Source organism: Rhamphochromis longiceps, linkage group LG18 (genome assembly GCF_057381845.1).
Source record: "Rhamphochromis longiceps isolate RC_006_pf linkage group LG18, R_longiceps_female_GT1.1, whole genome shotgun sequence".
Classification (NCBI taxonomy): Eukaryota; Metazoa; Chordata; class Actinopteri; order Cichliformes; family Cichlidae; genus Rhamphochromis; species Rhamphochromis longiceps.
Window position 1 is genome coordinate 25,294,244 of NC_140574.1, and position 12,658 is coordinate 25,306,901.

General features: G+C 42.4%; 1 protein-coding gene across 3 annotated transcripts; it reads right to left on the reverse strand.

The window, feature by feature from the left end:
- Positions 1-1,050: 1,050 nt before the first annotated feature.
- On the reverse strand, positions 1,051-11,477 carry atp1b3a (ATPase Na+/K+ transporting subunit beta 3a). Of its 3 annotated transcripts, none has more exons than XM_085389853.1 (8): positions 11,341-11,477; positions 7,254-7,423; positions 5,898-6,026; positions 3,963-4,061; positions 3,614-3,804; positions 3,387-3,437; positions 2,757-2,843; positions 1,051-2,666 (listed from the first exon to the last, which is right to left on the reverse strand). In XM_085389853.1, the coding sequence occupies exons 2-8, from the start codon at positions 7,363-7,365 to the stop codon at positions 2,499-2,501; spliced, it is 837 nt and encodes a 278-aa protein (XP_085245979.1). In that variant the 5' UTR covers positions 7,366-7,423; positions 11,341-11,477; the 3' UTR covers positions 1,051-2,498. The 3 variants fall into 3 exon arrangements, with proteins under 3 accessions (XP_085245979.1, XP_085245980.1, XP_085245978.1); XM_085389854.1 differs by lacking the exon at positions 11,341-11,477 and having other exon boundaries at positions 1,051-1,897; positions 2,517-2,666; positions 7,254-7,572; XM_085389852.1 differs by lacking the exon at positions 11,341-11,477 and having other exon boundaries at positions 7,254-7,565.
- Positions 11,478-12,658: the final 1,181 nt, after the last annotated feature.

A 12,658-nucleotide genomic window follows, 5' to 3' on the forward strand; every position in this document is an offset into this window, starting at 1 on the left:
CTGAGTTGTTATCAGTTCCTCCAAACACAGAATCCCCCTCCATCTTTACACATGGCTTCATTTATGTAACTGTCCCTGGACAAAAGAGGTCAGATCATTGTTATTTCACAAGAGGAAGAAAAGCTGCTTCTGTTTTCAAAAATCTCCCGTTTCACTGCATCCCAAAGGTGCTCTGTTGGACTGAGATCTGGTGACTATGGCGGTTTGAGTACAGCGAACTCACTGTCATGTTCAAGAGCCCAGTTTGACATCATTTGTGCTTTGTGACATGGTGCACTATCCTGCTGGGTGCAGTCACAAACACAAACTGTGGTCAGCAACAATGCTCGGGTAGGCTGCGGTGTTTAAACGATACTCAGCTGGTAATTTTGACGATCAAAGTGTGGCATTAAGTGCAGCAAGAAAATGCGGCAGGTGGCTGAACTGTTGATACAAGGAAGGATGGATCCATGATTTCATCTCATTTAAATTCTGGCCCTACCATCTGAATGTGACTCAGCAGATTGGACAGCGTTTATCCAAATCTTCTCTTTCTCCAGTTTTGGTGACTCTGTGCAAATATTAGCTTCCGTCTCCTGTTCTCAGGTCTTCTGCTTCAAGGTTTGACATGTTGCACATTCAGAGATGGTCTTCTGCATACACTGGTTGTAATGAGTTATTTAAATAGCTGTTACCTTCTTATTACCTTTAGGAATCTGACAATTCTCTTCTGTCCTCTGGCATCAAAAAGGCATTTTCTTCCAGAGAACTGCTGTTCTCTTATATTTTCTCTTTTTCAGACTATTCTCTGTAAAGAGATGATTCAGAGTAATCAGCTCAAACGAGCACATCTGCCACCAACAACCATGCCTTTCTTCTCCATTCTGACGCTCCGTAATCAGAACTTCAGCAGGTCATCCTCCATGTCTGCACAGAGTTTACTATATTAGATATTGGTGCAAAAAAGCAAGTTGTTGTAAAGAATCAGAATCAGTGAAGTTTGACTTGGATGCTGACAGAATTTAAGGTAGAATTTGAATGAAGGAAAACAAAACACAACACAGGACTCCATTTTTTTCTTCAAAATCACTTATCCCACAATTTATTTCATCAGGTCTTAAGGCACCCTGAAGAGATGTTACAAGTTGTTTGTTCAAATGCGGGTTCCTTTTAAGACTGTGTAAACATAGCTTTGAATAAGATATTTTCCTGTAAATCTTTGTTTAAATTATTTCTTTACAGTGCACAGACATTGTGTTTTTGTGACAAAAATACAGTGTGAATTAAGTAAATATGGTAAGATAGTTTATATATATATACATTGAAGAGTAATAGATCGGCAGACAATCAGATCAACAGGCTGAAGAAGAGAGAAAAACTAACAATCTTTGAGACCCAGATAGATATACAGATCACGTATAGATATACAGTACATAGTTACAGTGAACTTTTGAGTTTTGCAACAACGCTTCTTCCAGCGCCTCTCCGCCTTAAAAGCTAATTTTTACACCGTACCTTCTCGCGAGTGAGTGCGCGCCCGTGTCGCCTTGAACCACAGTCGACACGACGGCACCCCCCGCCCCCTGCCCCGCGAGGTGGTCTCAAGTCCCGGAGGGCTCACCCACGTGTTTGCTATTGCAGTGGAGAGGTGAGTAAACAGGAAGACGGGCAGACAGACAGACGGACATGCAGACAGACGGACACACAGCACAAGACTGGGTTGTGGCTACGCGGACCACAAGACAAAGATCTATCTATAATTCCCCTAAATATGTTATAGCATCACAATGTATTTATAGTAGAAAGGGACTTTGTAATTGGCATTTCATATACAGGGATACAGTGGCTATACTTGATTATCACGGTATGTTTCCATGAAGTCTTTGTGATGTGCGACGAATAATACTCTGGAGATGTTCTACTTTCTCAGTTATACTATACAGCAAGATAAAAATCCTCTCCACACTGATGATAATACTGAATCCATACAGTTTAAGAGATGAAAGCAACACTCTCTTCCCTGGCAGCGGGAAGCTCTAAAAACAAATTTAAACAAAATTGTTTCATCAACAATTACACAACAGCTCCAAATGGCTTGGTTGCAATGGCTATAAGTTATCGAATCACGTCAATACAAATAAAGAAAAAACAAAAACAACAACAAACGTAACTGAGCGGAGGATGAACAGTGCAATAGGTGAATGGGGAAGGGGGGGAAGAGGGGGAAAGGGGAGGGAGGGCGTGTGGATGGACGGACTCACGAGCGGAGCCTGTGCTTTGTTATGAGGGTCTTTGAGGAGGTCAGCGAGGAATCGTTAAGAAAAGAAAAGTCAGAAATGTCATGAAAGCAGCATGTGGTACCACTGTCTCGCTGACTGTGTTGTGCCACATCCCAAAATGCCGCCTTTGTGACGTTTTGACGATTCCTTCTTTTTCTTAAAAAAATAAAATAAAATAAAGATAAATCCTTAGTGGGCAGCTTCAATTAGATTTCCTTTCACAGGCTGTATATTTGCCTTTTACTCCACCACCTTAACCCTGAACGTTACGCGGCCCAGGAATTTATCCCGCTCGTCGTTGTTGCGCAGGTTGGTGCCCTCTACCCTGCACTCCACGGCCAGCTCCTTGTTGTAGTCCTCCTTGGTGAGCAGCAGCTTCACAGCCACCAGGGGCTGCATGTAGTTCTCCTGCATCAGGACCGAGGCGATCATTTATTAGTAACACATCACTTATTGGGCAGGTTAGTGGATACTGTCCGGCTGTAGTTAAATACTTACATGGGCTTTCTTGCCGTAGTAGGGGAAATACATCTTATCAATGCGGCCCTCACTTGGGAAGTAGTGCATTTGGACCGGGTGGTCTTTCTGCAAGGCAGGACACGTCTCAGAGTAAAGATTTTACAATGAAGGAATTCATTTAATGTCGAATTAATGAGACATATTCCGAGACCACATGAAACGGGACGGAACAAGACAGAAAAGTGAGGACTCTCTGCTGTCAGCGAGGAGGTTTAAATGAAGTGGAAAACACGATGCGTTCCGCTCAATCCAAAAAAGTGACATTTCTGGCAGAAAACGTACACCGATTAGATTAAAATAGACTTTAGAATGGCACTAAGACTGGTTTAGAGTCACCTGCATAACGGCATGTTACATAATGAAAATGTGTTAACACCCCTACTGGCCTTATCCTGTAAAATTTACATGTTTATCTTACCCTAAAGCCATCAGTGACAGCATGCAGGAAGATATCAGACACAACACAAACAAAAAGAAGGAAGAAATGAAAGCGAGATCAACAGAAAGAAAACAGTGAAACTGTTATGTTTTTGTATGAAAGAAATAAAAAAGACAAAAAATACACATACAAGCCAGCAGGACAAGTGTAATGTAGAGAAAATGCTTTACTTTGACCGTGCAGTTGATGTAGGGATCCCCAATTGGCTTCAGGCCAATAATCTACGAAAGGAGAGAAACAGGAAGAGAGGTTGAAACTGTGCATGGCTGCTGCTTGCGTGGGTCCAGAATTAGAAATCATTTATTTTTGGGAACAAATAAGTGGAGAATAGAGGCTGTGCGGAAAACAGGAAAAGGACGCGTGTTTCCCTGGATCTGTGAGAAATAGCGAGTGTTACCCTGTTCATCTTCAGCAGCACACAGGGTTTTCCTTCTTGATATCCAAAGTCGGTGTCGGAAAGGCCAGAGCACAAACTCAGGGAGGTCCTCCTGAAGGGACAAACTTTCTTTGTCATCTCACCGCCATCCTGCATGTAATACTCTCCCGGAATGCACTCCTCGTTGTTCTCCTGCATCGAATCGTTGTATCCTGATGCAGAGACAGAGATGGATTGAGGTACAGCGTATTCAGATATTTGGCAAGAGTCAGTGGAAAAAGATCGGAGAGAGGGAGAGTGGTATTCATTTTATTACAGCTCGCTTTCAATCTGTTTAATTTATCTGTGCATTAGAGCAAAGTGCACTTACTTTGCAGGAAGGATTCCAGATGGTTGACATAGTTTTTGTAGTTTTTTGAGTCAGATTTGTTGAAAGTAATGTCCAGTGAATTTGGACGAATCACCAACCCTGTAACGAGACATAAGGTAAACGAAGGAAAGCGGTGAACACATACTCACACACGCCCTGAATGCGTTTCAGGTAGGTGGTGCTGTGGGGATGGCACTGTGAGTTGGACAGGCCCTCTCAGCACTTGAGCCAAATAAAAAGCCACTTTCAGCTGCTCCCTTATTCACACGGGGTCGCCACAGCGGGTAGCTCCGCTTATTTGATTTGGCAGATTTTTTTACGCTTGATGCCCTTCCTGACACAACCCCAAAGGGATTTGTGTCCCTCCCGGGATCAAGCTGGGAAGCTTTCACTCGTTAGGCCAATGTGTAAACCACCATACTACGGAGCACTGAAGCCAAAACGACAATAATATTTGCTGCAAAATTGAGATCATTTATGAATGTTTTATAATCTAATATGATTGTGAACTTTTAAATAAAGAATAATGTTGGTCTCTGAAAGCTCTGTTAACTCCTCCAATCCAAGATGAATCACCACAATACAATCAATCATCTAATAAAAATGACTGGAAACACAAACCAGACACAGCCATCAACTCAGAGGAAGCCAGATTTACACATTGAACATCAACACAAAAATCGAAACTATCAACAGCAATCAGCATTGATTACTGTCAGAGATGACACCAAAAACACAGCGCCTGCACCTCAATTTTTATCTTTCAAACACTGTTATGTCCTGCCAAAGCCATCGATGATCTCGTAACAAGTACGCCACATTTTATACAACCACACTGTCCAGCAGCAGGTCTGCATCAGCGGTTATGAATAACAATCACCCTGTTATTAAGTGTCATTTATGCTGACGGTATGTTGGCAGAGCATAAAAAAAAATTGGTTCTGCGTACAGCTGAGAGTTTAAAAAGTACATTTTCAGGATTCGCCCTGAAGCCCTTCATCATGGCATTGATGTCCATCTGGTAATAAATGTTAGCCTTCTGTTTGTCAGCGAAGAAATAGCAAGTAGCATAGTTGGGCTGTCACCATGAGTACTGTAGTAGAACATTGCTGATTCTGATAATCTATTAAAAGGATTCATTTGGAAATCTGAAATTCACTTCTGCATGGCCATCTTCATGCTGCACTCCTGCTTACAGGTGTGGTGACTGCACTGTGGGCAGGCAGATCAACTGAACCCAAGTAACCTTAGATCCATTACATCTGCTGTTAACTCTTTACCCCAAGCCTACCAGGATTAACCTTTAAAGCTCAGAAGTCAGTGAGGGTGGTCTCTTCCTGTCTACCCTTGGAAAAACCTGGAAACTATTCTAATGGTCATCAAACCACGCCTATGCAGAGTTATCAAAACTCGTCATTAAAGGTGGAGGTGAATGATGTCCTAATACGCAGATATAGAAATAATCATGGTGAATTTATGCTACAAGGTTGTGTCTGTTTGGGTTGGTATTCAGTGTGGAACCATGGGTTCCTGCCAAGCAGTCCTCCAAAATCAACAACACCTAGTTCAAAGTAGATGAAGATGCTGATTGGTTGTGGGGGGGAACAGGGCAGGGAGTTCACTGTGAACGAGAAAGGGGGGAAAAACATTGCGACTTTTGGTTATCTTTGATCGTCTGTGGGCTGTAGAACCTCTTTCCCCTCTTTATACGCTCGGAAAGAAAACACTCAGCCAACAGCATCCACTGGTGATATCACACAGGAAGAGTCTTCAAAATAGATCGATGTAAAAAGCAGCTGTTATGCAGCGCTTTATTGTGACAGCACCTTATTGGTGCAGGCATTAATAATGAATGCCTGGATGATTGATGCTGCCAGGAACAGAAAAGGAAAAGTCCAGTTACTCCTGTGTATTTTAATCTTGAGAGATACTAACCTGGCTCTGGAACGCGGTCTCTGTACCTCGGCACATAGTCATCCAGAGTGAGCAGCATCACCCACATGGTCAGAGCGAACATGCCGGCCAAGAAGCAGTAGAAGACCAAGTAGAACAAGAGGATGAGTGCTGGAGGATGTCACGGGAGGAAACACATGAGAGAAAGAGAAAGAAGACGGTGATGAGATAAAAAGGGATTCACTGCGATTAACTGCACATTTTAGCCATAGCCTTACGCTTGATTGCTTTACATTTCCCCTCGTCTTCAGGTCATTTGAATGAACTGTCCCTTCGAGGGAAACCATTTTGAATATGGGAGGAAATTTCACCGGCTGCTAACAAACGTGAGGCCCCATTTCACTTCTTTTCAGCCCAAACGTGATTCAAAGATTGCGGCAGTTTCTCGGGGCATCTGCTGTCTCATTTATATAACTGCGGGGAGAGAAAAAGCTGCATTTATGGGAACATCTGACTCAAAATGGTTCACCATCATCCAGCCTGCACAGCACGGATGCCCTCTAAGTTGCCAAAAACGGGGGGTGGGGGGTGGACCCCTCAGCTTCCCGCTGTACACCCCCCCCCCCCTCCCTCATTCCACTCCAACAGTATCCCACAATGCACCTGCCTGGTGCATAAAAGAGAGAGAAAGAGGAGAGAGGGAATCCCATTTGACCTTGACAGGCATGCTAATGTGGGCGGCCATGCAACTGCAATGGAGCATCCCACTGCACAGCAGCACAGGGGCGCAGGCAGCCTGACAATCTGCGCTAGCCTATAGGAGCCGGCTGCTGGAGGGAGGGTACCCCTGTTACTACCTTACTCTGGAAATAACTGGGGGATTATTACATAAAATGTATGGCCTGATCAGATATTGATTGTGCCTGTGGCACATTCCTCAGCTATGATGAGCATCTTTCTCAGCTGGGCTCTGCTGTGTCAGTGCAGGTCCCGGATAACTCTGTTAATGCAGATGCTGATCATTCATTAAATTATATAGATATATATATATATATTTTAAAAATGTACAAGGCTGCTGTGACTGATTATCGCCTGCTTGGCTGTTTTCCCCTATGCAGCAGAGACAGACTGCTGCACACCTCTGATAGCATCATTTATCTTGGCGAGCCTCTTGGTACAGGCTTCTCCTTTAACACCTTCACACAGGCCCGTGATGGCTTCTCAGCCATCTATGTGGCACTCATTTAAATCCATCCACACAAAGACATTTATAGGAGGCTTTATACCGAAGAGACACGTGGCTATAAATGCTTTGAAAATGAATATAAGATTAGGTATAAGCTCCGTGAATGTCAAAGCGCGGCCACTAATTGACTGCTGTGTAACGGGGATCCTTACCCCAGCTGCTGGCAGTACGACCCAACAGCTCCCCGGTTCTCGGGTTGTAGATGGAGTCCTTCCAGCTGGACACGTTCTCCTTGTTGGCCGCTTTATCCTCGGTGCTCGCCATGGTGATGTGTTTTTTCTTTTTCTTTTTTCTTGGTCCCAAAATGTGCCGTTTCTCCTCCCTAAAAAAATGCAGAAAGCGCAGCGGGCGATGTAATGAGGCAAAAGAAGCCGGCGAGGCGGCAGTGAGTGGTCGGATCAATGATTGGGGAAGGAGTGGGCGGTGTAGAAAGAGAGGGAGAGCAGAAGGAGAGAGAGAGAGAGAGAGAGAGAGAGAGAGAGAGAGAGAGAGAGATGCTCTGGTGGAACAGGAAAAAAAGGTGAGGAAAGAGGGGAAAAAAATCTGTGACGTCCACACTGGGCCTAACGTGGCAGCTGATGCAGTACGAGCAGATGGATGCAGATTGGCTAATCACGGGGAGACGCACGGAGACGCAGCGTTACGCGTACTAATTATAAATGGAGCACGCGCCATCATGCTTAATCTCTCGTTTTTATTATGCACCTTAATGGCAGTGCCAACTAAAGAAGAGCCTGGGATCTCCATTTATTAAGTGAGAGATCTTTTATTATAATTATTATTATGATTATTATTATTATTATTATAGCTAACACGAGAAAAGCGCAAAAAATGGCGCACTGATTACGGATTGTTGGGCACAAAGTGCGTCTGTGGAAACCCTAAAATCACAGTACTGTTAAAAATAACGTTCATCTTTTGCTTTATTACGAAAGTATTCGGACCTATTATAGATGAATTACCGCTCTTCTGCACACAAGTCGTACGCGGTGAGTCACCAAACCAATAACCAATCGGGATGAGGTGTGTTCGAGCAGCACGGGGCGCGCTGCTAATCACTCAGAAAGCTCTGGACAATCACGCTCGTTCGCATAAATATGTAGGAGCGTGTGAGCGAGTGATCAAAAGACCAGAAGCCGATCGGGATGCGATTTGCGACCAATTCCCCCCTACAGATATTTGCCTCATTTGCTAACCCTTGTTGCTATGGCAAAATAGACTGCGTGTGTGCGTGTATGTGTGAAAAAGCGAAGGAGGAGGACAAGAAGATTCAGAGTGCGTGATTGTAAACAGATGTGCCCTATTTAACAAAGAAACGCTTTTTTCCACCGCAGACTGAGGCAAGGATGCCATCCTATCATAGCTTCAACCATATCTATGGAACGCCAGGACTGCCATAATGAATTAATTAAATACACCATTAAATAATTAATTAAATGTGTCAATAATTAATTAAAATTGGAATTAATTAATTAAATAAATAGTTATGGCACATGTAATTAATTAATTATTGCCACATTTAATTAATTATTTATGTGTTTCACATTTTAATTAATTATTTATGTGTTTCACATTTTAATTAATTATTGACACATTTAATTAATTAATTATTGACACATTTAATTAAATATTTATGTATTTCACATTTTAATTAATTATTGACACATTTAATTAATTATTGACACATTTAATTAATTATTTAATGATATATTTATTTATTTCATTTTGGCAGTCCTGGCGCCTGGCTCTCATCATGAAATAATTTTATCTGTCAGCCTCACCCATCAAACTCAGGGGGCGGGGTTAACGCTGATCGAGTCAAAACCATTGCTTTGGCCTGGTGGCCATTGTTTCTAGCACACAACAACCTGCATGTGGAAGCTAACAGAACTGGGGCCCGTTCTTCGTACGTCGCTCACTACATCCAAGATCAAATGACACATCCAAGATCAAACCATCGCGCTAACCGTGAGCTCGCTAATCCGGTTCTCCGAACACACCTTCCGTTGACGATTAGTACAGCTGGACGCAGTAATGTGACATCACTGGGTGTCGTAAAAGGGGCTACGCATCGATAGTAGAAACATTGATCGGCAACCCTCTGATTGGTCGGCGAAAATGTCGAAGGAGTGCGCTCGGCTCGGTATTTTTCGGCAGCAGAGCAAGAACTCCTGAGTGAGGGATTTCAGGAGTTTCAGAGTTTAATCAGAACGCAAGGGAACACTGCAAAGGCTGCAAAAGCAAGGAGAGAGGGCTGGCAGAAAGTTGCTGACAAATTAAACTCGTAAGTAATTTAATAATAATAATAATAATATATTGGATTTATATAGCGCTTTTCAAGGCACCCAAAGCGCTTTACAATGCCACTATTCATTCACTCTCACATTCACACACTGGTGGAGGCAGCTACAGTTGTAGCCACAGCTGCCCTGGGGCAGACTGACAGAAGCGAGGCTGCCATATCGCGCCATCGGCCCCTCTGGCCAACACCAGTAGGCGGTAGGGTAGATTTATTATATTACACTATATTATCCAATATTATATTACATTATATTATATTGTTATATTATATCCTCTTTCACATTAGAGCCACAACAGGACCCACTAGAACATGGGAACAAGTAAAAGTGAAATATAAGAATATTCTATAGAATGGTAATATTTATCACTTATATTGCTTTTAGTCTCTTGGAAAGAGACCCTGAAATAATCTGTTTGTTTGTTTATAACAGCAACCAAGAAAAGGGCAGAGCAAAAAAAGACAGGTGGTGGTCCTGCACCCCCTCGTCAACAAGTTGGTTAAGTAAATAATATCCTCACGGGAAAATCGATATCTCTCTATGAGCACACTGTCGCGCTGAGCTAAAGGATCCTGTCTGTCCCGCAATATATGCTGAATTCTGAGGACTCTCCTTATCAATCTTGCACCTTCCGCAATGGGTTGCTCGCGTAAACGGACAGGACATGGCTGCGACAGGCTTCCCAAATCCACCTTGGCTTTTATAGCCGTGGTCTCTCATCTTGATTACACGAAGTAATTTACAATTACTACTCTGAAATATGAATTACATCTGTAATAATCACATACATGTAATAGAATGTTAATAGTATATTTCCCTTTTTTAGGAAATGACCTGTATGTATCTGTGTGACATCAATAAAAGGATCAAGTGCTGCATTATCTTCAGTTACATTGATGTTATTTATTTATCGCTGTTGCTTTCGTATAAATGAAGCGGACATACCTGCGTGGCCGCGATCTAATCCTGTTTACATAAAGTAAACCTGCTCCCGAGCAGGTTTACGCTTACGGCTCTGTTGCTATGACAGCAAGTCCCGGATGAGCTTCGGGGAACCGAACGATCCAAGATCACGCGAAATCGTCAACAATCTAATCCAGCTAACTTACTTAGCGAGGTACGAAGAACAGGCCCCTGAGCTTTGAAAAACCCTGTTTGTGTGTCACCAAATACCGTTTTAATATTTTTTTAGCCGAGAATGTAGTGGTTTAATCTTCATGTGTCTGGTCAGTTTGTCAAGATACAGCCTCTTTGCAAAAGTGCTTCGATGATTTCGGAGATGTCTGCCCAGTCTCACGGCAAAGCGTGGGATAGACCCGCTCGCCTCGCAAGCAATCCCACCGACAAAGCGCAGGCCCCGGTACACAGCTGTAGTAACCCCCGCTGACTTCTTTTACTGGGGTTATATTTATCGGTGTTTTATTTCCTGAAGTTCTTATGTGTCCTACGTGTTTCAGTCGCCAATTCTGAATTATGACTAACATTAAAAACATGTTTAAGGAGGAGAGAGAGCAAAAAAATCTGTTTAACATCTGATCTTTGGGTTTTTGTTCAGTAATCAGCGTGACCTGTGTATAAACGCATAAAAGAGATAACGTTGGTGTTTCCGTCATGTAGTAACTGCTGGCTTTAACTGTACAAAGGTTGTTCGACACTATGAAACACATACAGACTTCATGATGTTCGGCTAATATTTTTATTGTGAATATTAATCATGAGGGTAAACGGCCCTGTACACCACGGAGCGAGGTCAGCATATCCACGATATCCTCAGCTCCATGAGTTAACACAGAGTTTCCCAGCTGACTATCTAACTGCCAACTATTCCAGAGACATGAAAATATACAGCATAAAGAAAAGTGTAAGAGACCCAGCAGCAGATTAGAATAACAGTTATAGATTTAATAAATCACCAAATGAATCCAAGAAACGAGCAAACCTGTTCCGACAATTTGAGTTTGTATTCCCTCAGCTGCAGACTCGCTGCTGTTTAAATGTTTGAAAAGGAAGATTAGATATAAACAAACGTCAAACATAGACTCAGTCTGCCTTCACATTTGATATGAGGCCAGCACGTATAGTGGCTGTGTCCTGTTTTAAGATCATACATGTAAAATTGTTGTCTGACCTCGATCCAGCCGCTCAGAGTCCGTGGTTACCATGGTTACTGCATAAGCAGCTATAATGTTAACAGCTGGCACTGAGGAAACCTACCGGCAGCATGGGTGTTTATGTTTTTCATTGCAAAAGAACTGTCTGAATGGTTAACTGAAGTTAACTTGGATAAATTATAGTTAAGGAATATCACAGATAACGCCTACACTGTAAAAAAAGTCAGTAAAATATACAGCAAAACACCGTCAAATTCCAACGGTAATGGAGCCTAAAATCAAAAACTTCCTTTTACTGTATTAAATAGATTGAATAACCGTTAATTGTGAGACTGGATAAAACTTTGTTTTTTACTGTAATAAAATGTTGAAATTATAAATATTTTCTGTGAAAACAAATAAATATGCATACATTTTACAATTACATATTGTAATGTTGAAAATGTCTGAAAAACTTAGATTTTACGGTATTATTTGAGTAAAACTACATCTTTTGGGGTTGTGCACATTGGAATTCACAGTATAAAGCTGTAGATTTTTAAGCAAACAAAATCAGAATCAGAATCAGAATCAGAATACTTTATTGATCCCTGGGGGAAATTATTTTTTGTTACAGTGCTCCATTTTAAACCAACATTAAGACAAGACAGACAATACGCTAACTAAGAATAGTACAATATATACATATATATACATACATACATACATAAGTCACTTATAAATAAATATTTGGAAAAGAAACATGTGTAGCTGTAGCAGCAAACAGTGTGTTAAGTGGATGCGTTGTACAGGGAGATGGCCACAGGCAGGAATGATTTCCTGTGTCGTTCAGTGGTGCTTTTCAGTAATCTCAGTCTCTCACTGAACGAGCTCCTGTGACTGACCAACATGTCATGGAGTGGGTGGGAGGTGTTATCCAACATTGTCTTTATCTTGGACAGCATCCGCCTCTCCGACACCACCTTGAGGGAGTCCAGCTCCATCCCCACAACATTGCTGGCCTTACGGATCAGTTTATTAAGTCTGTTGGCATCTGCGACCCTCAGCCTGCTCCCCCAGCATGCAACAGCATAGAGGATCGCACTGGCCACCACAGACTCATAGAAAATCCTCAGCATTTTCTGGCAGATGTTGAAGGACCTCAGT

What these genes read in the sequence shown, in the direction of transcription:
- atp1b3a (XM_085389854.1), bottom strand. Translation starts at nt 7,365, where the DNA reads ATGGCGAGCACCGAGGATAAAGCGGCCAACAAGGAGAACGTGTCCAGC. An exon ending in TCGTACTGCCAGCAGCTGGG is followed by an intron (nt 6,027 to 7,253) that starts GTAAGGATCCCC and finishes GACATCCTCCAG; the next exon opens with CACTCATCCTCTTGTTCTAC. An exon ending in TCTGGAATCCTTCCTGCAAA is followed by an intron (nt 3,805 to 3,962) that starts GTAAGTGCACTT and finishes TCTCTGCATCAG; the next exon opens with GATACAACGATTCGATGCAG.